This window comes from Haemaphysalis longicornis, unplaced genomic scaffold, assembly GCF_048455015.1.
Source record: "Haemaphysalis longicornis isolate Haplotype H1 unplaced genomic scaffold, Haemaphysalis longicornis Haplotype H1 scaffold_8, whole genome shotgun sequence".
NCBI classification, from domain to species: domain Eukaryota; kingdom Metazoa; phylum Arthropoda; class Arachnida; order Ixodida; family Ixodidae; genus Haemaphysalis; species Haemaphysalis longicornis.
In genome coordinates this window covers 132,770,466-132,795,838 of record NW_027526445.1, presented here as the reverse complement: position 1 = coordinate 132,795,838, position 25,373 = coordinate 132,770,466, and the positions used below count along the sequence as shown (strand labels likewise).

Here is a 25,373-nt window from a genome sequence, read left to right as displayed (position 1 = left end):
CGGACGTTTTTGCTTTTCGCCTGCATCTAAAAGGTGGAATGAAATCAAACCTGTGTCCTCTGGCTCAGCAGCACAATGTCTTAGCCACTGGGCCAATGCAGCAGGTATCTGTGCATAGTATTTGGAGGTGGCTATAAGCGTTGAGTGAGCGCATGTCCCATCTGGCTGTTTTCTGCATTTTGTTCTTGTGCAGTTCATTACCAATTTTTAGAACTGAGCTGAAAGTTTGCTTAGCCAATGCACCAGCAATTTACCTACACACCCCCTAGACCACCCCTAGTTTTTTTGGACACCCCCCCCTTGAATCTCTAAATTTTACTCTTGTCAATTCTTCAACTAAACACCTGGGCAGTTTGGTAAAAGGAGGAGTGAAACACCATGTTACCATCTAAAGCGAAACAGAAAGACAAAATACGCACCTGTCTACTTTAATCTAAGTATGAGCAAAGTATATATCGACAAGCTCTCGCCCAAAATTATATCAACTGAGGCCAGCTTTGACTTGAACGGAGTGTAGTAAACACACATAGTTTATTTTCTTCATTGATTCGGGGCCGTTCTTTGTTCACAACTCTGATCTTTGAAGAAGCTCTTTCAACATCTACATTTCAAGTTGGCGATTTGCCGAGGCAAAAAGCTACGAGCGCTAACCCTAGCGTTATTAATAAATTAATTGTGAGCATGAAAAGACAATCGGTGCCCGCTTTATCAGTGCTGCATAATTCGTGTACTCCATAAACATTGTTTCAAAAACTTAAATCTCGTCATTGACCCTGGCAACAAGTTTGAAAATGCCCTAGAACGTTGAAAAATGGTCAGACGTTTAAAAACTGAATACTGAACTTTTTCGACAAAAACTTCAGTTTTTGTCGAAAAAGTTTGTCGAAAAAGAAGTGTTTTTTTTTATAATAAATAAAAAACACCGCCTCCAAGGTACAAAGGGAACCATATGTAATGGGGATGAGCATGTGGTTAATAGACGTCTATTATTTAACTAGTGGGCTAAAATAGAAACAGTTTGTATGGTTTATCTAGCCTCCCCTGCCTCCCCCCAGTCACTCATACACCCCCCCTCCCTTGATTTGATTTCTGGGGAAACCCCTGCGTACCCCAGTTTCAATCGAAGTTCGTACAAAACACACAGCAACTGAAGATTTCCCAATCATAAAACTCTAGTTTTCATTGCACAAAAAAAAGTTCACATTCATAAGCAACACTCATTGCATATTCAGACAACAGCTCTAATTTACCAGTTTTAGAACACATTAGTGCATGGCTTCTCGTTGTCGATGCAACAAAGACCGCAACTTTGTCGCACTCAGTATTTTTGTACCGTGTCATTTCCACAAACTTCGTGCATGGCAATGGCCCCATGTCAATGGCCAGCCCATCACGTCCGTGGAAACAGGAGCCTGGGGTACACGTTCTCACTGTACGACGACGCCACATTCAGCAGTTCCATCATCAACTGCGGCTGGATGTTGTCCGCAGTCTTCCTAACGTACCTGTCGAGTGAACACAGAAAGTGGCTGATGTGGTCCATCTGCTTCGATGGCATTGCACTGCTCTGGGCGACTTGGGAGGCAGGTGACTTTGAGACTTCCGCTGTTCGCGGCGAGAGTCCGCTCACTGGCAGTGAGGGCCTGCCGACTTGCTGAGAGGGTGTGCTCGTAGGCCTGGGAGCACTCGAGGTGTCTCTCATGGATCGAACGTCCGACACCACTAATCCCTTTGCGGCAAAAGTTTTCCCTTTGGCAAAGACTGGGAACAATTCGGTTATTGGTATGGAGCCAGTGGCAGGTGTGGTGGCATTTTCGACGGGCAACTGAAGCAAAGTCCCCGAGCTCGCACCGTCACTGGCGCAGGCCGCGGTTTCCTCTTCCCCGGCCGAAATGTCGCCGGCGTCAGAGGTGGCGCGGCCGTTGGTCATTTTGTCAGCCAACGCCATGATAGCGTCCGAAGGTTCGACTGGGTCTGACGCATTGGCTCCACAGGAGGCCTCAAATGCATCTAAGGACTCCGATAGGTTCGAGGGCTCGAAGTCACCCGATCCGGTGGTGTCGTCGGTTTCCTCGACTGACTGGTTGACGGCATCTGGGCTGGCGGAGTCATTAGCGGCTTCCCTGCGAAGAAGATGGAGTACTGATCGTGAATTCACGACGTTGAATTCTGCATCCCCATCGAACCTCGTGTAGTGGTCGCCCACTGAATCTATGACTCCAAATGGCTTTAGTGGAAAATCCCCCAGTTTACCACTATCGAGCCAACATGTTCATTGCATGTTTTCCCTCCAACATCCCCTGGGGTTATGCTCCAAAGCACCACTCAAAATGTTCACTCTGGATCTGCTCTTCTCAACATTTAATGGTAAAAGACACAACAATGATCTAGAACAGTCCAGAGAAGAGCACATGCAATACCTTTGAAACCTGATTGATTGTGGGGTTTAAAGCACCAAAGCGCCGACCACTGCGGTATCTCGCTACGTACGCCGAGATCTCGAACACACCGGAGTACCTTTCACACCTCATGACAGTCACCGAGCATGGTTTTAGAGGTCACTAAACATTACACAAGGCTGCATATTAAAGGCCAACGGCACTGAAGTTTCACCTAGGCCAAATTTATTTCGAACGAACAGCACGTGCCGCCAAACCATCTGGGACACGACTGGTAGCCCCGCGAAATGCGTCGTTAATTAATTAAAAGTGTCAGAAATAGCTCCGTCGCAAGCGACGCAGCACCGGCCGGCGGATCGCGCAAACAGCCACGAAGCGGAAGTGACATTGCGACCGGCTCTGCGCTTATTCCTACGGCCAGCCAGGAGAACCAGTTGAGCTCCACTGGGCGCGCTTCTTCTAGGGCTGTAACGAAGGCAGAGGGTTGTGCGCAGGTTTTCTCCCGCCGCGAACAGCCGCTCGCTCGCCACCTCGGCCGGCTGGAACGTCCTAGCTGTAATGGCACGCTCCCCTCAATTTCCCTTTCAGAATTTTCAATTTTTGATGGTCGTTTGCGTCGTGGACACGCGTATTTCAGCTGTCATGTTTTGTATCTTCCAAGTAAGGCAGACTAATACGAAAATAACGTTTTCGGGAGGTTGAAATTTTGACTGCCGTTGGCCTTTAATTAAACCCGAAAAGAGATAACAGCAAGCTTCCTGTAACTTTATAGTTAAAAAGATGTTCATTGAAACTGGTTGGGCACAAATTTCACCCCTGACCAGAAGAAGCTCAGTGGAAGAATATGAGAGACTCTGGAATGACGCCACCTCAGAACCAAGAGGGGAAAATAGCGTTTCTCTGGTGCAATTTATTGTAGGGCCATACAACTAAGTACGCAAGCCACACAGAAATCATAGATGCATTTTAGCCACTACCTACTCTTTGCAAACAGTTTCCCGTGTAGAGCATGCCACATAACTATTTCGACAAAGGGCAGCAGAGGGCCTGGAATTCTACTGGAATTCTACTGGAATTCTAGAGGGGCACTAAAGTGGAAAAGCAAGTTTGCCTACATTGGTAGATTAGAGTGTCGCGAATACAAATATACCGCTAGCAGCAGCAGTTGTTTATGAACACGGAAAATTCCAACAGCGTGAAAGCAGGTAGCATCGCCCCAAATACTTTCCTCCACTAAAATTTATGCCATCAGAAATCGCAAATGCGTGATGAAACGAGATTGGTAAAGCTCGCCGAAGCGTTTCTCTGAAACAAACACTGAGACAGGGCCATGTAAATGTAAAGCCAATGTATGCAGAAACTTTGCCTCGTCATGCACTCTTTAAAAGGCACAAGCATCAGACAGAGATCATTATAAAATATGACGCCTCAGACCGGGCAGTCAGTAGGCTTTTTTTTCCAGTTTAGATTTCACTGAAATGCTTCACCTCGCACACAAGAGCATTCAAAAGATGTATGAATGACCGAAAACACAAGCGACCGCTGTACCCACTGACCAGTACCGGCGGTCTACCGCACACATACGAAACAGCCAGTGGCAAAAGCAGATATCATTAGCGCAATTCACTTCAAACGAGATGGCCTTCCACTTCTCTGATTGACAGTGCGTGTACTTTCAACATCCGCTCCTAGGTGGCAGCACCTTTTCGGCATTCCTGGGAAAGCTTTGCTGGCAGCAGCAAGCCATAAAATTGGCGAGTAATTTTGCTGTACGCCACCGCCCAAAGGCGTTAAAGGCCCTTTCTGGTTGGCTTCCAATCTTTCCAACGAAACAAACACAATGGGAACAGGCTTTCAGGAAGATAGCGACGATCGAGTCAAGTCAAGCTTGCCTCACTCTGGGTACGCTTTATGACGTGCTCGGAAACATCACAAAAAAATGGAACGGAAATGAAGAGAAAAATGCCAGCCTTCAGCTAACAAGGCAGCAGTAGTCCTTAACCAACAGCTACAAAACGCATGATTTTTCAGTTAAGAAAAGTTATTCGGCCATCAGTGTCACCTTAGAAACGGAAATGAAATGCAAGGTTTTTATGCCTACAGCATTCCTAATGTTCTCAACAAAATGATCTAACTTTTTTACGTGTCAGCGTAAAAGGGTGAAACCGGCCGGATCTGTTTGTCATGATTAGTGAAGTTGTCGGAGCTAAGCACAGTGCCTGAATAGCACTGAAGTGTGACATCACAGAGGTGCACAGCTACTCCTCACACAGTAACAGTGCACCTCTGTGTACAGTTAAAAACCGAACCAAGTTAAACCGTTAAACAGTTAAACCGAACTCAACCGAGCCTCGGAACAGAGACGCACAGTTACTCATCACGTCGGCCCATCAAAAAGGGGGCACAGAAAAGCAAACAAAGGTGTCTCAGCAGGACACCGTAAAGCATCACTAGCAAATCAAGACATCCCAACAAGACTCCAAAAACGTATCTGTGCTTGACGCAGGCGCGTACAACGAATCTGCAACAGGCCGCCCTAAAATAATTCTTTTCTTTCCACATGGTGGGTCAAGTGTCTTATCACGGGGGGGAGAAAGAACTGCCGCAGAACATGGATCAAAATTCGACTGAGTTTGTATGGCAAGGAAATAACGTGGCCGGAAGAGACACTGGAGATGTCACTTTAACCCTGTGTCACTTATTTCTATCAGTTTCCTTCTATTTGGTGAGACTCAGAGTGTGTGTTTGTTCCGGCCAGAGCAACAATTGCTTGAACATTTTCTCCCCGGCAGATTTAATAAACTTCAGCTAAAAAAAGAAAACCACCACCAAGATGTAGTACTTTAAATTTATTGATTTTTTAGGCTAGACATCAGAACAATCCTTTTCTCGGCCAACTTTCTCAGTGCTGCTTAATATACATAACTGATGAAGCCATCAAAACAAAATCTCACACCTGTGGAATTCTGTGCACTCAAAATGGTTGTACCTCAGTGCAATCAACTCTCGCTAGCCCAATCCTGGCAGCGCACTTCTAGAATTCGGGTGAATTAAGCAGAAACCTAACTAGAAATACTGTGAAGACAACTTGCAACTTTGCCTCATCAAGAGGTTGCCGCTGCATAAAAAAAAGCATTCCAATTCTCTTGAACAAACTGAACCTAATTAGGTTGAATAGCAAAAAAATATAGATATGGATGCAAAACATGGGGGCATTCCCCCCCCCCCCCCCCCTTCTCACTAGGGCAACATCACCCGCCAACCTGTACAGATTGGCGCATGCCAATAAGAAACAAATCTCAACGGCAAACTACCTGATGAAGTTTGCTTCGAACATGTCAGAAATAGCTCCCCCCATGAACACTCTTCTAAACGCAAAAAGCGAGTGGATATGGACCTCAGCCCAACAGAAAAGCTTTGAACTGCTGAAGAAAAGGCTGTCTGAAAGTCCAGTTCTATCGGTATTCGACCCAGAGAACATGACAGTAGTTTCAGCAGATGCCTCATCGTTCGGGTTAGGTGCAGTTCTGTGACAGAAGCAGAAAGATGGCGCTTATCGACTTTTAGCATATACATCTTGAAGAACCCCGTAATCATCACAGATTCTCAAGCAGCCTGCAGAAGCTTTCTAGCCGGAAGGGTGGCCCACTCAACCTTAAAACTACTGTCTTTGCATCAACCCTGCCGGAAAGTCACCCTCGTTTGGACTCCTGGCCATTCCTCACTGACGGGCAATAACTTTGCTCACCAGCAAGCCTGCGCCCTGTCCCTCCAGGCTACTGAGGATACCGAACCGTCCGTCCCTCTACTGACTTTTCAGGACATCACTCAATATTACCGGTTCGAGCGACAGCACTTCCCTCCTCCGCATCCTAAACTCTCAAAAGAAGAAGAATCCCTACTTCGCCGACTGCAGAGCAATACCTTCCCTCACCCAGTCCGCCTCCATCGCATGTTTCCCACGCAATTCCCGGCCACATGCAAGTTCTGCTTACAACCCGGTACTCTTCCCCACATCCTATTAGAGTGCAAGCACAACCCCAACCTCCCCCCTCTTGCATCCCCCCTTCCCACCCCTGAGCTGTGGGAGAACCTTGTGACCAGCAGCGATCTGGACGTCCAGACACGTTTGGCCTCCAGAGCGAAGGCTGCCGGCTCATCGCATGGCTTCCTGGAATAAGGAACCACTCCCACTTCACCGGCTCAATAAAATGTTTCTCTCTCTCTCTCTCTTGTAGCCTGTCGGAGACAGGAAGGAGGTAGATTTAGAAAGAAGGCCTTGCTGTGACCTGGGCATGTGAGAAGTTTCTGGAGTATGTCACTGGCTTGCAGTCTGCCGTTGAAACTGACCACAAGCCGTTAGTTCCGATTTTCATGTCAAAACATTTGTCGGATATCACGCCCAGGCTACAAAGGCTAAAAACGCGCATGACTCGTTTTTCCTATAAAATGCCACATGTGCCAGGCAAGGAACTTGTTGCTGCTGACGCTCTGTCTCGACAGCCGCTACCTCACTGACATAGCACAGATCTTGAAGAAGTTTCATGCTACGTTAGAAGCATAATTGCCAATTTTCTGTAGACTGACAAGAGACTTGCAAACATTCGACAAAAGCAAGCGGAAGATTCAATTTACATCAAGCTGAACAGCTATTGCAATGATGGATGGCCAGACAGCAAAGAGCTCCCTTTTGATGTAAAGACGATTGGCAGCACAGGTCAGACATAGCTGCTGAAGATGGCCTCCTCATGAAAGGATGAAGAATTCTAATTCCTGGACCCATTCGCAAAGAAATGCTTGCGAAGATACGCCAGGGAATCAAGGAATTGTAAAGTGTCGAGCAAGAGCCTGAGAGTCGGTATGGTGGCCAGGTGTACCGATAGAAATTGAAGAGCTTGTTCGTCGATGTACACAGTGCATTCGAGAACAGGGATACAGACATGAGCCGCTGATGCCGTCTGATGTTCCCGACCGACCATGGCAGAAAGTTGACCTGTTTTCACTGCAGAGAAAAGAACTACTTGCTTGTGCCCGATTATTATTCAAGGTATTCCGAGATCGCCCTGCTTACAGGTATAACAGCGCAAGAAGTCATCAAGCATATGAAGCCTATTTTTGCAAGGCACGGCACGCCTCAAACAGTTTTCAGCAACAATGGACCTCAGTTCAAAAAACCTGACGCCTCTGCTTTGCACGAGTTCGCGAACACGTAAGATCAAGCCCCAGATTTCCGCAAAGCAATGGCTTCGTTGAGGCAGCCATGCGGATCATAAAGAATAGCCTACAGAAAACGGGTGACAGTTATGTTGCTTTTCAAGCGTATAGAGCCACGCCACTTACAAATGGCTTTAGCCCCACGGAGTTGTTAATGGGATGGCGTTTGAGAACGTCTGTTCCGGCAGTTTAGCTCACTGGATCCCGCCATGGTCGACAAGCAAGCTCTCCAGACGTGGGAACTGCGCCAAGCAGCCCAGCAGTAGAGAAACTATGACAGCAGGCACACGGCTCAGATCCTCCGTGATTTAGAGCCGGGAGAAATGGTGTGGATAAAAACACCAGAACAAGACTGGAACAGTACTTTCATCGACGAAGTCTCAGAGGTCTTACATCGTGGAGACAGACAGACCAACTGAGAAAGAACAGAATCCACTTAGCCCCAGTCCCTGAAGTTGAAGTTCGACACTCGTCGCATGAATCAATGCCTGGGAGAAACCTGCAAGCCTTGAAAGACGCAAGGAGCGGTGAGGTGGGAGAAGCATCGCTTCAAGACAACCAAAAATCCGCCAGAAAAAATGAACCCCAGGAAAGTTCATCCGCCCCACGAGGCTACAAGACACGGAGTGGACACGTAGTCAAGCCTGTCAAGCGCGTGTAAAAGGGAACGCTGAGAGGGGAAGATGTGCTGTGTGTTTATGCCAAGACGCAAGGGAAACCCGAGCCAACGACGGGAGAGCCGGCAGCTCAGAAATAAGCTGAAACTGAAACAGAAACAGAAACTTAAAAATAAAGGCACGCTCAGACTGAACGCCAAATGTGTCAGTTGTACATCTCTCACGCTCCACGAACACTACAACAACTGCCATTGCACTTTGGCTGGCATACACCAGAGCATAGCATAGCCTTGTTTCCCACAAGGCTCACACGCATTCCGCTTCCTTGCACAGCTTCAACGTTGTATGGAAAAGCATGCCATGCGCTGAAGCTTGAAAGTTTTCTCGTCATCAAGCAAAGCCAACTATTATTGATCTAATTGCAAATTTCGAATATTCAAAAACATTGAACAGTAAAACTGTACTGCAATTTAAAACACAATCAAATAAAAAACAGCATTCGCAAAGTATGTGAACTTTGGAATAGTCGCATACCTGTAGAATGAAGTATAAAGTTAGACATTGTCTTTATGGTGCCGTTTGCTCGGTATGGGTAGCCTTGTACCGCAAGGAGACCACTCAATTTGACTGAATGCATGGAATTGATGAGGGTTGACACTACATTGAGAGGCCTAGCACTCAGCCTTCCAGCAAATTGACATGTAAGAAACAAAGCAAAAAAAAGCAATTAAATAGACTGTTCGTGAGGAGCAGTGGTTCTCAGCCATGACTGCCCCGGGGACCCGTTTTGGGCTTGCGAAAGTGGTGGGGGACCCTACGATGGCGCATGAGCTGATCGGTGTCATAATGTCAAACAATTTGCATTTGCCGCTTACGTCGCCCACACACTTATTTAAAATGCGCAACTTTTGTGCTCGAGATTAATGACAAGGCGCGTCGTAATGTTAAACAATTTGCTCTTGAATCTTAGTCTTCTAAACACCTATACGCTGCCTTTTCTGTCTGTTTTTTTTCTTCTCATAGCTGGCGTGTTACGGAAAAATAAGATGTTAGATTATGTGCTACGCGAAGAAACTAAACCTACCATGCGGCAAAGCCACTTTTTCGCACTGCAAGCAAGTGCTTGCAAAATCGAGAAAAGAACGGCGGGGGCAAAAGTTTTGAGGGAGGCTTCGGGGACTTCTGAAGTGCTCTGGCGGGCCCCCTGAGGTCAGCGGACCCCCCATTTGAGAACCACTGGTGTGGAGCATTGCGCCCCTCGACGCCCCTCGCTGTGAGCTCTTTCCCCCCACCCTCCTCGTCCGCCAAAAAGCCACCAATGCAGGGGCTTGTGGACGTCATCACCTGAAAGGTGGCGGGAGGGGACGCGGGTCATCGGGCAGAGGCTGTGTGCGGAAGTGTGCGGGGTACACTGCCTTCGGACACCCACAGGGACTGGTGCGTGTGCACCTGGACAGGCAACAACAGAGCTGGATGGTGTGGCTGGGTTGAGACTGCCACGACGAGAGTGAAAGAGTTGTTCACACGACCGCAGTGTGCCTCATTCCTGGGCATGCCATAGGGAGCACATCCACAGTGTCACTACGTTCACGGTACCCCTATATAGCCGTTTAACGCACCATCTATTCATTCAGTTAACACACTAGTTTAAAATTATCCAAGTGAAGGTTGTTAGAAAAGCCTAGTCGAAAAAACCAGGCCGCATGAACGATTACAACGCTGCTCTAGTCACTTAGCAGAGATTCACTTCTATATGATGATGCAACGTTTCTACCACGCAGCAGGAAGGTTAACATGCTGCTGATGGGAATGCGTGACAGTTTATATAGTACTCCTGAAACAAACCAGTTTTGATTTCCATATTTTAACTACAAAGAGGATGGCACATGATTCGTGTGTGCCGTAATTGCCTCGGTTCTTTTCACATCTGCGTCGACAATTCCGCGTCGGCCGCTGCTTGTCCTTTGAGTAGAAAATGAGAAAATGAGCGACATGCGCGGCAGTGGGAGGAGCTGGACAACGTGTCGGAAATACTGGCGAATCTGTCGGCAGTTTTTGAAAAGTCTGCGGACTACTTAGTAAGCACGGGTGAATTATAATAGCATGGGTGTGGGAGAAAGAAGAAATGCGGAAAAGAAAAAAATACGTCATAAAGAGATGCGTTCTAGTTCTGCGGTGCCATGGTAATTTTTACTTTTCCATCACCTTGTGACTAATATTTTGGTGCCAAGGAATCTGTGCCTCTGATTTCTCCAAGCTTCCGACAAACCATCGGCCAAAGCAATCCATCACTTAGCCACCTGAAGCCCCAATGAACGAACCAGCAGGTACTCCAAATGAAACTGGTCAATAGTTTAGGCAGGACTACAAATTTCAAGGTCAAGGCAGAACTACAAAGCACAAGTCCAGACTCGGTACACCTTCGAGCATGAGAGACATAGAGCTGCGAACAATTAAGGGAGTAATACTGACACAAAATTTTCGTGTTATGTTTTTTTTGCTGCTATGGGTGCCTACCAGCCAACTAATCACAGAATGGCACATTAGATGGTTGATCGAAGTGGAAGTAATTGTTTACAGCCTCATTTATCCATGTCAGTTTTGGTTTTGATGACCCAAACTCTCAGGCGGCTGCCAAGACAGGAGGGCACACTTGACGTCACTGTTACTGTCGCCCCACAACCAGTCTGGACGCATGTGTGTGTGTGTGCTTAGACCAATTGTGGACGCAGGACCCCGGCCAGCATGATGTCTGAAATTGTGACGTGATGCACAAGGCGAAGTCGCGCATGCCAACAGCAGCCAGCGCTTTGTCTACGTCACGGGAGCCCTAACGTCGGCAGTCTGGGGCGAGGAGCAGATGGCGTCGAGCTGACGCCTATGTTGAAAGGGTATCCGTTCTGAGTTTTCTGCGGCGTGCAAAGATTACTAAACTTGGTTTAAAATATGTTATGTCGAACGGTTACCGTTTAAACTTCCGAGGGGGTATCTCCATATACAAAGGAAGCTTTTTACATAGTTATCTTAGCTTTAAAATTTCGTGTCAGTACTCCTTAAACACCAGTGACACACTAGAGACAGAGCTTCCATCTGCCCTGCAATGCAAAGACGAGGCCGTTAGCACATCAGCCATCTTAAATTAAGAATCCATATCAATCCTGAAAAGCCAATTTTTTATATAGGCTGTGGCAAAATTTATAATGGAGATCTATTCCTCGAGACAAGCTTTAATTTGCCATTCGCTCAGCTGGGCCACGACTACCGCAGCTTGACAACACTATATTTTGAGGAGACATTAGCAAATGGTTTTTTTTGATCCCACACTGACAAGATCCCACATTGACGGCCGTCGACAAGTTTCACTACTTACAAAATGTACCAATCTGGAGAAGCTGCAGCAGGTATTGACAACCTGCAAACAATTTAGGCATGCAATCAGATTTCCATCAACATGTTTCGCTTAAGGTTCGGGGACACTTGCCAAACTGAACATCTTTAATTCCTTGAGTACCGCAGACCAGCTGAGTTCGCCCACACGTGTTGTACCACTCCCACCGAAGATGAGCCACACTCGTCACTACTAAAACAAGCGCTTGCGCCCTACCACAGTCAAGCTACCCTGAAATATGTTAGTTTGTTTATCATGTTGGTCATGCTTATCATGTTGTTTGTGATGTTAGTTTATTTTAAACCGGTTTTATTTCTTATACACTTGTTTTTTGCCCATTGTTTGACAACTTAATGATAGGAGATGTCGGCGTCTCCTGTCATCAAGCGACAGAAGACACCCGAGCCCATTTAACCCTTACTTAAACCTTAACTTTAACTGAAACCTCCATTTAACCCTTTCGCTCCTGTTGAAGAGTGTAGTCATCATGAGGTTTTGAGCTAAAATGACTGATGACGAGTATAGTTGTCATCAGTTATGACGACTATACTCGTCATCGGTCATTTTGGAGTCCTGATGGCGCTTTTTTGCAAGACACTTTGGCCATGCAGTGAAGCCATCTCTAAGCAATCTTTTTTTACACAACTAAAGAAATAAACAAACATTATTTCTCCGAGATAATGGTGCCATGTGAAGCCATCTTAAAGTAATCTTTTTTACACAATTAGAGAAATAAAGTAACACTGTTTTATCAAAATAATGGTGCCATTTTTATCAGAAAAATAAAAAAAGCTGTACAAATTGATCGAAAATCATTTTTCGTAAATGTGGTACATCTTCTTTTCTTTTTCACGGTACAGAAAGGGTTAAGGTCCATGCTCCCTGCTGTATAAACGATGCAATGGCAGCAGACGAAAGATTACAAGACTTGACATCTTTCGCTAGAGTTGAAGCTGAGCGTTAGAGCTGAGAATGATGTCAACCAATGTGCGAATGAAAACCAAGCCACTCTTGAGACCGAGCATGGAAACGGACTGAAGTAGCTCTCGCCGACCACAGCCTTCAATGGTAGCAGTCTTTCAGAACATTGAAACTTTGGGTTCAAAAAGGAAGACGGCTGCTGCTGCTGCAAGACAAACGATCATAAGACTGACCAGACCAGCTGAAACAGAATGTGATGAACAATGAAAAAAGAGGCACCCTGTCAAGAGAAGCATGATGCTTTCGGCACCATGCAAACGAATGCTGAGAAAGGATGTCAAGTTCCAAATGTCATCAACGCAGGCAGCTAGAGGAGCTTCTTGCGTGAAGGCATCTCCAGAAAGCTGTTGTTGGTGACGTGAGTCATTTCATCAAGTTTAGGAACCCTAAACGGAACAAAAGACCCTAAACGGAACAAAAGACATAAGTATCGCATCGCCCGAGTAAAGTTGCAGAGCCAGTTCAACAGCTCGCGAGGCTCTAAGAACATGATGGACATCTCAGAAATATTCCGAGACATCCAGCCCCACACCGCTGACGTTCTTTTTGCGAAGAAGGTTGAAGAAATAAAGCACAAGATAGCCAACTCTGGAGCACCGGAGACGGTGGCGTTAGACCTTTAATCACAGCCAATCAAATATGGATTGTTTTGACTACTGAAGTAACACAGCCTTCACCACGATTCTCTGCTGAAACTTTTCAGATGCTTTGCGCAGTGCCCTGTGCGACACACCGTCTAACTGCATGCATGCATTCAATGGTGGAAAAGACAACTGGCTACTCGCAGCAGTGCTTGGAGCAGCCAAAATGAAGATTTACAGCACACTTTCCAGCTTTTGGAGCAGGTTGTTTTGGACCACCTGAGCTGTCTTGTAGGGACTACTATACTCAGAGCCATGCTATTTCTAAACACACAATTAGACTGGAAAAAAAAATTAATAAATAAAAGAGAACCACACAAACCATAAAAGCACTAAATGACGCTTTTAGCTGTTTTTTCCAGAAATTTATCTCAAGCACAAACCCACCAGTTCAAGTAAACAAACATTATACAAGCAAAACATAGGCCTAATTATCGGCATGGTAGGGTTAGGACTTCTTTTCCTGCAAAGAATGCAGATTTGACACAGCTTCCAAGAGCTTCCACTGGTTCTCCTTTAAAAAGACTCTGGCCACCTCACACATCAGTGAAGCCCTTTTGCTCATGCCTCTTGAGATTAGGAGATCAGGATTGCTCAACGTCTTCTTAGCTGCAATTCTTGCTCGGTGCCAGCCTTGCTTGCAGCACTGGAATCACCTGGCTTTGATTTCTTGTTGCGCGGTTCACTGCATCTTACTTTTTCTAGAGCCCTTCACAGCTCTGATGCCACTCATGGGCACTGCTGCTGCATTGCGGCTAGAGCCACTAGATCAGGTTTCAGAGTATCGGCACTCTTTTCTGTCATTGTTGTATGCCGCCGACAGCAGCCATTGGTCCAACTGCACCACGTGACATTTGTTTACCCTGGAAGAACCCATGGGCACTGACATTTTGGTGCCTCTGTGTTGCCACGCGCGCAGTCCTCGATAAGTCGTGACTTTCGGAGCGCAGTGCGGCTGTATGGCACATTGAGGGTGAGCTTTTAAGCTCTCAGACAGAGTAGCAATGCCGCGCTGCTCTGTACTGGTCAGTTTCAACTGGCGGGAAGGTGGAAAACGCTTGCATCACCTCCTGCTGGGCAAGAACGACAGCGGCCTAGTGTAGCCTACAGCCACTTAAAAAGCACAGCTTAAGTAGTAGCTCTAGCGTAACTTAGAGCCACTAAACAAGCTATGCTAGCGTAACCGAGCCTGGCCCTATCGCACCGGCGCGCTGTCTCCAAATCTTCGAAAATTAAACACAGCTGTCATGGTTGCCAAGCAACACCCGGGCCAATTCCACCCGTCAATATCAGCTGCAACAGGGCACATAAAGCTGGCCACCCCAGCGCCAGGCACCAAAATGGCTGCCACCATGCATCAGTGTCGTTACTCTTAAGTGTAGCTTGTTTAATGGCTCTAATTGCGGCCAAATCTTAGTGATCAACCCTTAGTTACACCCTTGGCGCAAAGTTTGTCGTGCTCACAGGCCCTGAAATTTTCAGAGTGGAGCATCCCACCTCTATCCCATCCGCATTTAGGTATTGTTTTGACCCCGCTGTTCGCACTATGCATCGGTACGCACTTCTAAAATTGAGGACTGTACTGTAGAAGCGCCCGGACAGCGTGGCGGGATCCCAGCTGCTTATCCTTTTGTTTCCTATAATTTTGTGAAGTTTACAAGCACGTGATATTATTGGAAAGTAATCATAGAAGTGAGCGCCTGAACAAAAACCGTGCACGCAATTTTTTCTTCTCTAAATACTCCAGAAAGAAAAATATCAGTAAAATAATGGCTGCCCCATCCGAAAATATCGTTTTTCTGTTAGCTATATGTCTACCCGACAATCAGTATGTTCTTACACTATTTCAGTCCGCCTCCGTCTTTATCTTTGGAAAAATGCAGCAAGTATGAAGCGAGTGACACGTTGAACGAGATCCCCAGTGCGCCACAGAACTAGCACCCCGTCGTGGCTAAGATGTAAGCGAAACGGCCCTTGAAGCCCAACAGGCAAGCTGACAGACACACGTCGTAGAAGTGGGTGCAGCGTTCGCGAATTGCGAGCAGTGACGTAAGGCGAGATGTCCGCCGGCACGCGCCACATAGCAGATCAGTGCCTGAACTAAGCGTCCCTACCCTTCCCATTGAAAAGCGCGCGACGCGTCAGGCAATGTTAATACAGGCGGCGTTGGCCAGAATGACCAACTGCATCAGCAGCCCTACATGGTCGTCGACATTCGGTCAGTCAAATCCGGTGGTCAAATGCATAAAATGTAAGCACGTCAAGACCAAACAGGAAATAGAAAAACGGAAATGCCCAAGCACCACCTCATGAAAAATGGCAGTACAACATTCAGTTTCATTTTCGCTCCTGGTAGAAACCGCCATTACCCTGCGACTGTTTTGGAGCAGGCATGGAGCAATTATTCAAATTAATACGTTCTTAAAGCAGAACGGAGCAGGATGACCAGCTTGGCGCAACTGGCGGAGAAGTTCCACCACTGTGCATTTGAAAGAGTTCTGAAACTCCAGATGGAGATAAATGCTACCAGGAAGATGATGAATGCATGTTTTGGGAGTTGGAGGCTTTGGGAATCAGGGTTGACAACAACCACCCACAAAGCCTGGCATAGGAGCAGTTTGAATTGTTTGTTTCCATGGATTAAGGACATTGTGAGGCCACCTTACCACGGAAGATTACTGACACCACGTCACTAAGAGACAATCACTGTAAAGCTGTGAGACATGACCATACGACAACATTGCATCGACAATCGTGCTTAAGGAGTTCAGAAAACATGCGTTAAAGGCAAAGAAAAAAATCAATTTCCTAAATGCTGTGTAGTTACATCCTGAAGGAAGATCTAGTGACTACAAATCTTCGAGATGTACTTGGTGCCTGCCTCTTCGTCTACCCTAGGGTGTCCCTCATTGAACACATGGCTTGTCCCTGGATAAAGGAGTCAACTTGAACTCCCACCCTGCTGTTCAGATTTCTCAAGTAGTAAGCAGGACCAAATGCTGCCAGAATGTGTCGCTGCCTAATTGGTCAAATTGAACTTCGCAATTTCATTGGGATGAATTCGTGGCAACAAGAAATGTCAATGGTTCATCATGAAAAGGGCGTTGGAAACTAGACAGTTTGATCTACCAACACTGCGAATATGCTAACTAGAGGATGTTTGGTTGCTGAATTGCAAAGCAGCGAAGCAATACCCTGTGGTATGAGCATCCCAACCAGCTCAAGTTACCACAGGAGTGGTGTCATGACATTCACATTTTCAGACAGAATTCATATACGACGGTAGCACATGTTGAGCAGGCAGGTTGCAGACCGGCACGTCATCAGAAAGAAGACGTTTTACCTGTCAAGAAGTTTGGAAACCTTAATAAACTGTCTAGAGCTGTCACCTGGATACGCAAACTTTCCCCAGTGTTCTGACTGCCCAAAAGGACCGTTTCCTGCACGCAAGCTGAAAATGGTAGGGCGATCGCCGATCAAGAGAAAACAACGGAAGCATTATGAGCACAACACAAATGAGCTAAAAAGAACAACAGAAGTGCCTAAAAGTTTCAACACTGTGGCACTTCGGCCGTACAAAACAGCCAGCTGTTCGATTTTGCTGTCATGGAGAATGACTTTAAAAATTCTACCATCCCATCCCTTTGTAAAAGCCTCCCTTCGCAGAGCGGGTTACCAGTGCTGCTCACCAAAGGCTGTTTGATAAGGGTCAGGGATGGGTAGGGATGGGTTGGTGGAACTAGAGACGAACAGAGACAACTCAGGGACGAGATCTCTCAAGCATGCCAATGCAGCATCCTTTCTCGATGCAGCACATGTCAAAGGTACAAGGCAGAGAGCTGACTTTCCTCCCACAGCTCCTGTTCCTGTTGCCAGACATTGAAAGACCAACCAATTCAACCCCACTGAAATTGACACTGCCTGGTCACAAACTGCAACCAGAAAGTTTACATTTCATTCCTTACTTGCGTGGTACTAATGGAGCAAATTTCAAGTTTTAACACTGAGGTATTTATGCTGACCTTCCAAAGGTTTACAGCATGAACAGGAATAACGAACAATGTTTATTCCGTCAATGCTTTTTTTTTTGTTTCAGTGAGCGAATAAAGAGCTACGATTTCTGCACAGAGTTTGCTCTTCCCCTGGGATGCAAAGCTTAGTTTTGCAATGAGGAATTGCATGGGAGTTCACCGTTGAAGCCACACCTTCATGGGGCAGATTCTGAGATGACTCGTAAATTCTGTGCAATAGGCGCTAGAAGTTGTGCTTGCCAAATGTGTACAGCGCAGACACATGAAGGACGAAGAACTTTACACCACAAATGCTGCCAGATTGTTGTATTCTGGAGGTCAAATGAAAGCTTGTTGTTTCACACAAAATCAATTGATTCTAACCTGCCATAGAAAGAAAAAAAAAACGTTTTCTCGTGATTTTGAGTCAGAAGTATTGGTCGAGTCACTCTAGTACCAATCACCGAAGGACGGTGCAAAGCGCTCTGTCCGTGAAATCATTTCCTCATTTCTATCAACATAAACATCTACAAATTCAACTTCCAACACACCCTGCCGACAACACAAACGCACCATTTTTTATGCCACTAGTAAACAGCGATAAAATATTTAAGAAAGCAAGCAAATACAAGGTGGGTAATGAAAATAAACTGCTACCGCCTATTGGGAACATATCTAAGTGAACAAATACAAGCGGACAACATTCTACACCCCAGAACAGCATTTTAAGACAACTGAAATCTTCAACCTGGCATTCCATTGGCTTTGGCCACAAATAGGTCACACAGCCTGCGACACTTCACGTACGTCATGGCCAAGGCGCAGCTTGAAGACCTTGCTGTAAAGTTTTGCGACACTTCTGAGGCACAGAACTTAGCACCAGAGAACAGCAGTTTCACTGAGCAAGGAAGCACCGATACTCACTCGCCGCGAGCTTCCGCAGCAGATCCTTTGGCCGGTTCAAACAGGAACAGGAGCTCCTTGAAGTAGGGCCACTTGACGCTACCCGCCAGTGCTTTGGCCGTGGCAAAGTCCACCTTGCGCTTGCCAAACGAGTTTCGCCACAACCTGGTGAACCCGTCCCGGATGTTGCGCCAGCGTTGCCGCACTGCCACTCCACTCACTGCATCATTCAGCACGGAAGTTAGAAATCATAAAAAAAAAAAAAGAGGTAGGGCACTTCCACCACGGTGAAGATTGAAAACCAGCAAGGCTGTATTACTGGTGGATAATAATATTGAGTTACCGTATAAAGTCGTGTAAGACCAGCAGTTTGTTTTTGTTTTTTTCCCCGAGATTCCAGTGGTAATTTTGGGGCTGCAGCCCATACACAAATAATTTCTTCCCCCGTTTAAAAATGAGTAAGATTGCAGTTCCATGCACGGCATTTGTTTCAGTTGCACTGTACTCATCGTCATCATCAGTGTTGGGGTCTAGGGAGATCACAGGTGGCGGCTCAACGCGGCTGTGTAGGAGGGTGCTTTGAAAAGGCAAGTGTGGCTAATACATGGACAACTTTTTTTTTCTTTTCAAAATTGTTAGCCTGAAAAAAGGCAGTGCGGCCCATACACGGGTGTGACCCTTACTCGAGATTGCACGGTATGTATTCTGGCTAACTATATTGATTAAGAAACATACAGATAACGTCCTTGGAATTATTTCTAAATAACTTTCTTGTATAATTTGTTTTGGAATAGTTCTGATCAAACAAAAGTTATAGCAGTTTTCTGAACTCATACTCCCTCCATAGATATCCAATATAAACAGCGGACGAGAATTCTGGAACGTTTACAATTTCACTGTGATCTAACTAATTATGACAAGTAAATGAAACCTGGCGTATTTACAGAGTCATGCTAGTGGACAATTTCAGTTTGACTTTTTTGAAGATACCTACGTATATACATTAGATTGTTAGCTACAGTGCATTTTACCCAAGCTCTGAGCGAGCACGGGCCGTTCTCTGTTGGCGAGACCCGATAGATGCACGCAATTTTGGTCAGAACCTAGCACGTGAAAGCTTCGCTGTACATATTTTATGCGCCATTCCACTCTGCGAAGGTGGATGACCAGCGAAGCTGGAGTTTGCACTCTAGGTGGCCACCCCATTACGGCAACAAAAGAGGCGGGAAATTCAAAATGGAGAACGGCAACTTGTCTCAACAACAGGAGTGCTGCCCAGAGGAGCCAGAGGAAGCTAGACACGCAAGCACTCGAAACGCTAGCAGGGAGAGGGCCGTGCAGACGCAAGCATGGCTGATGCAGGTCACACAGTGGTAAGCCTTAAAGAAACCTTTATCATCTACCTGGCAGCCCTACTGATCTTGAAAATGGTTCCCATTTACAACTAATTGACTTAAAATGCATATTCAAGAAATGAAACATATACACTTGAGATCGAAATCAACGTTTTGAACTGCATCCGACTTTGATGGTAACTGTCTGCCATTAACACTCGGTCGCCATTGAAGTCGAGCACTGTTCAAAACATGATTTAGACCTCACAACTGAGCGTGAACCCTCAAATCCACGAACCCCAGCCATAAACAGCTCCACGGCAAGAAATTTTCAGACCTATCAGTCAAAGACACGTGAATCCCGCTAATTTGTGTTCCATTACGGGTGGTATCAAGTAACGAATGAGACCAAGCCTTCAGTCCCAGTGCAAATCACCGCCATTGCTTTGACATGCCCAGTCTATGTTAATCACGTTTACGGGACCCCCCCCCATGCAAGGAGGTTGCCACAGTTCCTGCAAGCTCAAGCAGGCAACAACAGGTTCGCTTGCAGGCGTGTTACACTATGGTACGTGTACACTAATAAAATGCATTTTATAAACCACCCTGCCCATACTGAAGACAAATTTATCGGGTCATTTTTTGCAGTTACACACCAATCTGCGAATGTACATGACCTTTTATGGACAAGCGGTGCAAAGAATATTTCTACAAGGTTTTTTTTCTCACACAAAAATCACAAATAAATGGGCAAATCAAACATAAATGCATGCTGAAAACGATCTGGACAGACATCCTGATACGACCTGTGACTAGGGATCCTCCAATTTACACCCTCACTATATTATAGAAAATTCTGACTTTTTCTGTAATGCAATAAAAAATGGTTGCTTGCAATTCATTAATTGAAACTTGCCGACGTGACTCCCCAGCAGTCGCACGAAACACGACAGAACCAAACTCGTAGCCGATTCCAAAATTTCACAGCACTCACAGTAGTTGATAAATTAACGCGACTTATCATAGTGCTAGATACATTACACACGTTTTATCATTTTTGGCATTCCCCTGGACCTTCTAGAAAGCTTTCAGAAGACCACGGCAAAACAAGTAAAAGGCACCACTTGTTGGCATGGCATGTGCTTATTCGTCGATATGCGGTATATATTTGTGAATACAATCATTGAATACAATCGTTGAACTACTTTGCACACAAGATGGTTCCAGTTAAATACAAACACTAAGTGCAATAGAGACAAACACAGAAGAAAACAGGAGCGGGGGAAAGTGCTCAAAAGCAAGAACCCATCCTATCTTGTCTCTTTTTCAGTGTACTGGTCTCTATTAGTTAAGTTTTTTTATTTCAAATCTAAAGCATTTAGTTCTGCTTGATGTCATGACAGCAGATCACCTTTACGCCAACGCTCAAAAGGACTTCCCGAAGAATCACAGCGCATCAGGGGATTTGAAACGACCAAGAAAAAAAGCCTGTGTTTAGAGTGCCATCCAATGGTACAATAAGCACTCCACTACACCGATGTCCACCGGCGTTTCGTTGAAAAAATTCCGTGCATGGCACTACTTCACCCTCCATTAACGTAACGTAAACTAACATAACCTAACAAAAAGGAAAAAATCATTTAGAACAGCAAGAAACTAACCTAAGCCATGAAAATTATAATTTAAACTTCAGATGCAAAAAAAAAAAAAAGATCAGTGAAGAAGGAAGAAGCCGGGCTCGAACCACCGCCCTTAGAACAGGGGGCTGCGACGAAATTTCTACACAACAGCAGACGCTCAAGCCTGTGTAAGCCCAGTCCTAAAAATTCAAATGTCATCCGATGGCACTGTAGCCACGGCTATATAAAGCTGAGCTGGAGTGCCGTCGGACAACATTCTAGACACTGAAAAGAAAAAAAAGCTATCTACCGAGTGGCATAACAGTGCATAGTCTCCTTTTAAGAGTGAAAATGACAGCATGTGGCTTTTGGTACAATCGACACACCCTAACAGCCCCTGGGGAATTTAAATGTGCACTTGTGGAAGGAGACTGAGAACACATGTTTTGAAATGTTAAAGGAAGATAAATGGATGTCTCGGTCCAAAGAACGCCTTATCAGTCTGCCTGGTTTTGATGTAGTGAGGTGTGCAACGCACGGAATAAATGCAACATATGATGCAGACTTAAAACAGACGGCAGAATTCAGCACCATACAAACAAAAAACTTAACCTACTAGGGATTTACGCACAACTAAACGTCGAAAAGTGGCTGCAATTTTGTTTGGAAGCTCTTGGCCTCACATTCTGTATTTTAATACGAAAAGCAATTGAAGCTGCCACATCTAGGAAGATCCTGAGCTTATAGCACATAAAGACCCCCTGAAACACTTTTTCAACTTTTTGCGAAATCTTGAGTGCTTTTAAATCCCGGGGGGGCATCCAGTACGATTAGGTAGCATTGTTGAGTGCCTGAGCCAAATATTACGGCTTTCCGAATCCATGAGATAAAAACTTGCGCAAATGACTTTTCTCTTTCTTTGCATCAACCCCACACAATTTCCACGCAATTTCCGTATCTCTGCCCTTACAAGCACGTCACCTGTCACATTGCCACACACGATCCTGGAGTGCCCTTGCGAGGACTGTAACCCTGACTGCCGCACCACAAGATAACACCTTTTCCTCAAAAGAACAGCAATCAGGCACTCATAGAACCAGTCAACAAGACACCGCTGAAAAGTCACCGCCAGAGATAGCCTTTCAGGAAATGAAGGTTTATTTCATTCATCCTTTTTCTGGGTATTGTTTGCAAGCAAAAGTGACGTCACTCAAGCCTTATCGCATCATTCGATTATTGGACAGCTTGTTGCAGCAATAAACATATTCGATTGCCTTCACTGCCACCTGAAAGAAAATCGCCGCAATGCAAAGAAGGAACTACAAGAGGTAACATGCACGGGGGTGCGACAGCACAAACAAATTTGGGACCAGTTTCTGGAGCAGCAAAATTTTCATTTTGGAGCAGAAGAGCCTCTATTTGTAGCGCAGTTCACAACATTTAACACATCATCTTGGGAGCTTCAAAAATCAAATTTGTAGCATCTTTGGGGGAGAAATGCCCTTTTGAATCAGTCTGAAATACGCATAACAGAGAAGTAACCTTTAGAGAACGGATGCTTAACGGCGTACCACAAGGTACAAACTGCACTCCCTTCTTGCAACTTCTTATACCCGTGCCACACGTACACGAAAAATGACATCAAGAGTTTAATGCCTTGAGTTTTAATGCCATTGATTCGCTGCTACACGCAAAAATCTAATGCCATTTGCCCTAATGTCATTTTTTGTTTAAGGAGTTCCGCACAACTCATTCGCCTTCACGGATGCCTTAAATCTGCCTACTCTCCAACACGATGAGCACAAAATGAAGCCAACGAAACTCTCAGCACCAGAGTGTTGATGGGGAAACGTTGCTGGTCTTCGAAATAAGACAATTTTCATTTCTGTTCTGAAGAAGATGAAATTCACTAAAACAGCAGCAAAAGGCAAAACATCGTGTTACTCGTCGTTTTAAATTTTTCGGATTTAGCTACTGCTGGCTAAATCTAGCTGCTGCTGAAGCCAGGTTCACAGCATTTTTTAGAAAACACTATTTCTCACAACGTTTTCTTTCACAAAAAGAGCATTTTTAACCCTTGTAAGATGTTTTTCTCTACATTAAAAATTTCTAAAATGTGAGTACGTTTCTCCTTTTGGTAATAATCACCATCATGCCAAACACATTTAATGCCTTTGCATATTCGCGTGTAGCACGGCCCGCCCAAATAATGTCATTTGGTATCTTGACGCCTTAAACACTTAATGTCATTTTTCGTGTACGTGTGGCCCGGAGATTGTATTGAGGCTGTATGCATAGACAGCATAAAATGTCGTAAAACGTTTTTAAATTGACAAACACTGAAATCGATCATTTGAATGCTGCAATTATTATTTTTGCACTGCCTGACTGCATTGTACGAACAAGTGTAGAGCCACGGCAAATGTTGCACAAAGCTTATTGTAGGGTTTAATACGGCAACGCAACGCAGGCGATGAGGTGCGCCGTAGTGGAGGACTCCGGATTAATTTTGACCACCTGGGGATCTTTAACATGCGCCAAAATCTCGTACACACAGGCATTTTTGCTGTTCGCCTCCATCAGAAAAGCCACTGCCGCAGCTGGGAATCGAACCCGCGTCCCCGTGCTCAGCAATGTTGCACAAAGCGACGTGGCAGATGTTGCACCATTTCAATTCCCGAAGCGCACGTTCCCCCGATCATAATTGAAGTAGCGTTGCTACATTTAGCCACCTCGCTTTTGGCATTAAATTTCACTTCATGTATGCCACTCGTGTAACTACGCCTACTATCAGGCACGAATGCCCCAACACACCTTGCAGGGACGCTGTGTGCGCCACAACCTAATTCTGAAGTGTCGATCGTTCAATTCCCGAGGCTTGCAAGCATGCTGTTGAACATAGCAATAACTGAATGTTTTATAACATCGCAAGGAGTCCAAAGATTCACTTCAGGAACCCCGAGTGTACACGGACGGTGCACCGCATTTCACACTCAAATACAAGCCATGGCAAAGTCGGCCCCACATTGTTTTCAATGGACTCCTTTCGAGCCGTGCAACTTCCCATAATCTGGAACACGTTCTCAATATTATCCCCGCTTTAGCGTCACTGTTCAGTACTACAACAGCTACAATTACTAAATGGCAATTCAACTGAAGGCATAACCTGAACCAGAGAAAAGATCGGCAAAGCACACTGCACGCTTGTAGTAGGCAGCAGCCGCTTCACCCAGAAGCCATGCTTTTTGTTGCCCCAACAAAGCCCAATCAGGAAGGCCATTTCAGCGAATGCAGCCGGAGAGCCAATCACATTTCAGAAGCTACAGTTTGCTTCATTTGATAGTCTTTCTTTTTCTGCCTCGTCTGTGTTCGCGAGCGAGCGATGAAATAGTGGTGACCGGAAGGCACAAGACGGGTGTTCAGCTGACCTAAAGATACCAGGATTATGGCTGGCGTCTCGTAGGCGTTGTGAAATCAGCACCACTTGGGCTGCTTGGAAAACCATGTTCTCAGCCTATTGCCCCGCCAAAACTGACAGAAGTGTCGAAATCCTTGCTTCTCAAGCCGTTTCGGATAAGTTCGGCGCAGTTTTCGTAATCTTCAATAGTTTGGAGCAGCCTGGCGCAGGCTGCTCCAAATCAAAACAGCAATATGCGCAGCTATCTCACCCCTGCATGCGGCGAGCAAAACACGCCGTGCTGCTGTGCTGGCGAGAACAATAGGTTTAAGGTGTTTCCAGGCACGGAAAGGTTGAAAGCATTTAGCTGCAGTGCTGTAAGGGGCATTTAAAACGCCTGCAAGCGAAAGACAGACAACGCGCAAGTGAATCGGTGCGTCTTGTTTGCAGCGCGCAAGTTCCTCACGGCAAAGCGATCCGTGGCGATCCGACGAGTTGTTGCCGGAAGGGTACACTTACCGCCAAATTGGTCCCCAAGTTCGTTCCATCCGTCCAATGAACCCTTCACACCAAAGAACTTCTCGTCGTGTTTCCAAAGGATAGGCCTCCTACGAACTTCGGCAATCAGTTTCTTGTTGAAGAGGTGGCGTGATTCCTTGCGCTGTAACCGTTTAAGCTCAGCGTCGCTACATGCTACTTTTGCCATTCGGACGACTGTCGAACGGAAACCGCAGTACCCGACAGTTCTCAGTTATGAATCCGTGGCAAAGGTTCCGGCGCAGTTAATCCGCCATTCCGCCAATCCGCCAGGCCAAGCGCAGGAGAAATTTCCGAGGTGAAAAAAAAAATGAATCAAGCAAATGTGACGTG

At 45.8% G+C, this 25,373-nt stretch overlaps 1 protein-coding gene across 1 annotated transcript; it reads right to left on the bottom strand.

Annotated features, from left to right (window-relative positions):
- Nucleotides 1–1,154: 1,154 nt before the first annotated feature.
- Nucleotides 1,155–25,355, bottom strand: LOC144150084 (uncharacterized). The gene is made up of 3 exons (XM_077681898.1): nucleotides 25,023–25,355; nucleotides 18,175–18,373; nucleotides 1,155–2,123 (listed from the first exon to the last, which is right to left on the bottom strand). The coding sequence occupies exons 1-3, from the start codon at nucleotides 25,207–25,209 to the stop codon at nucleotides 1,391–1,393; spliced, it is 1,119 nt and encodes a 372-aa protein (XP_077538024.1). The 5' UTR covers nucleotides 25,210–25,355; the 3' UTR covers nucleotides 1,155–1,390.
- Between the last annotated feature and the right edge of the window lie 18 nt (nucleotides 25,356–25,373).

Excerpts from the sequence above, each read along its gene's own strand:
- LOC144150084 (XM_077681898.1), bottom strand. The coding sequence starts at position 25,209 with ATGGCAAAAGTAGCATGTAGCGACGCTGAGCTTAAACGGTTACAGCGC. Across the intron at positions 18,374-25,022 it reads ACTTGGGGACCAATTTGGCG|TGAGTGGAGTGGCAGTGCGG; the intron begins GTAAGTGTACCC and ends TGAATGATGCAG. Across the intron at positions 2,124-18,174 it reads GCTGCGGAAGCTCGCGGCGA|GGAAGCCGCTAATGACTCCG; the intron begins GTGAGTATCGGT and ends TCTTCTTCGCAG.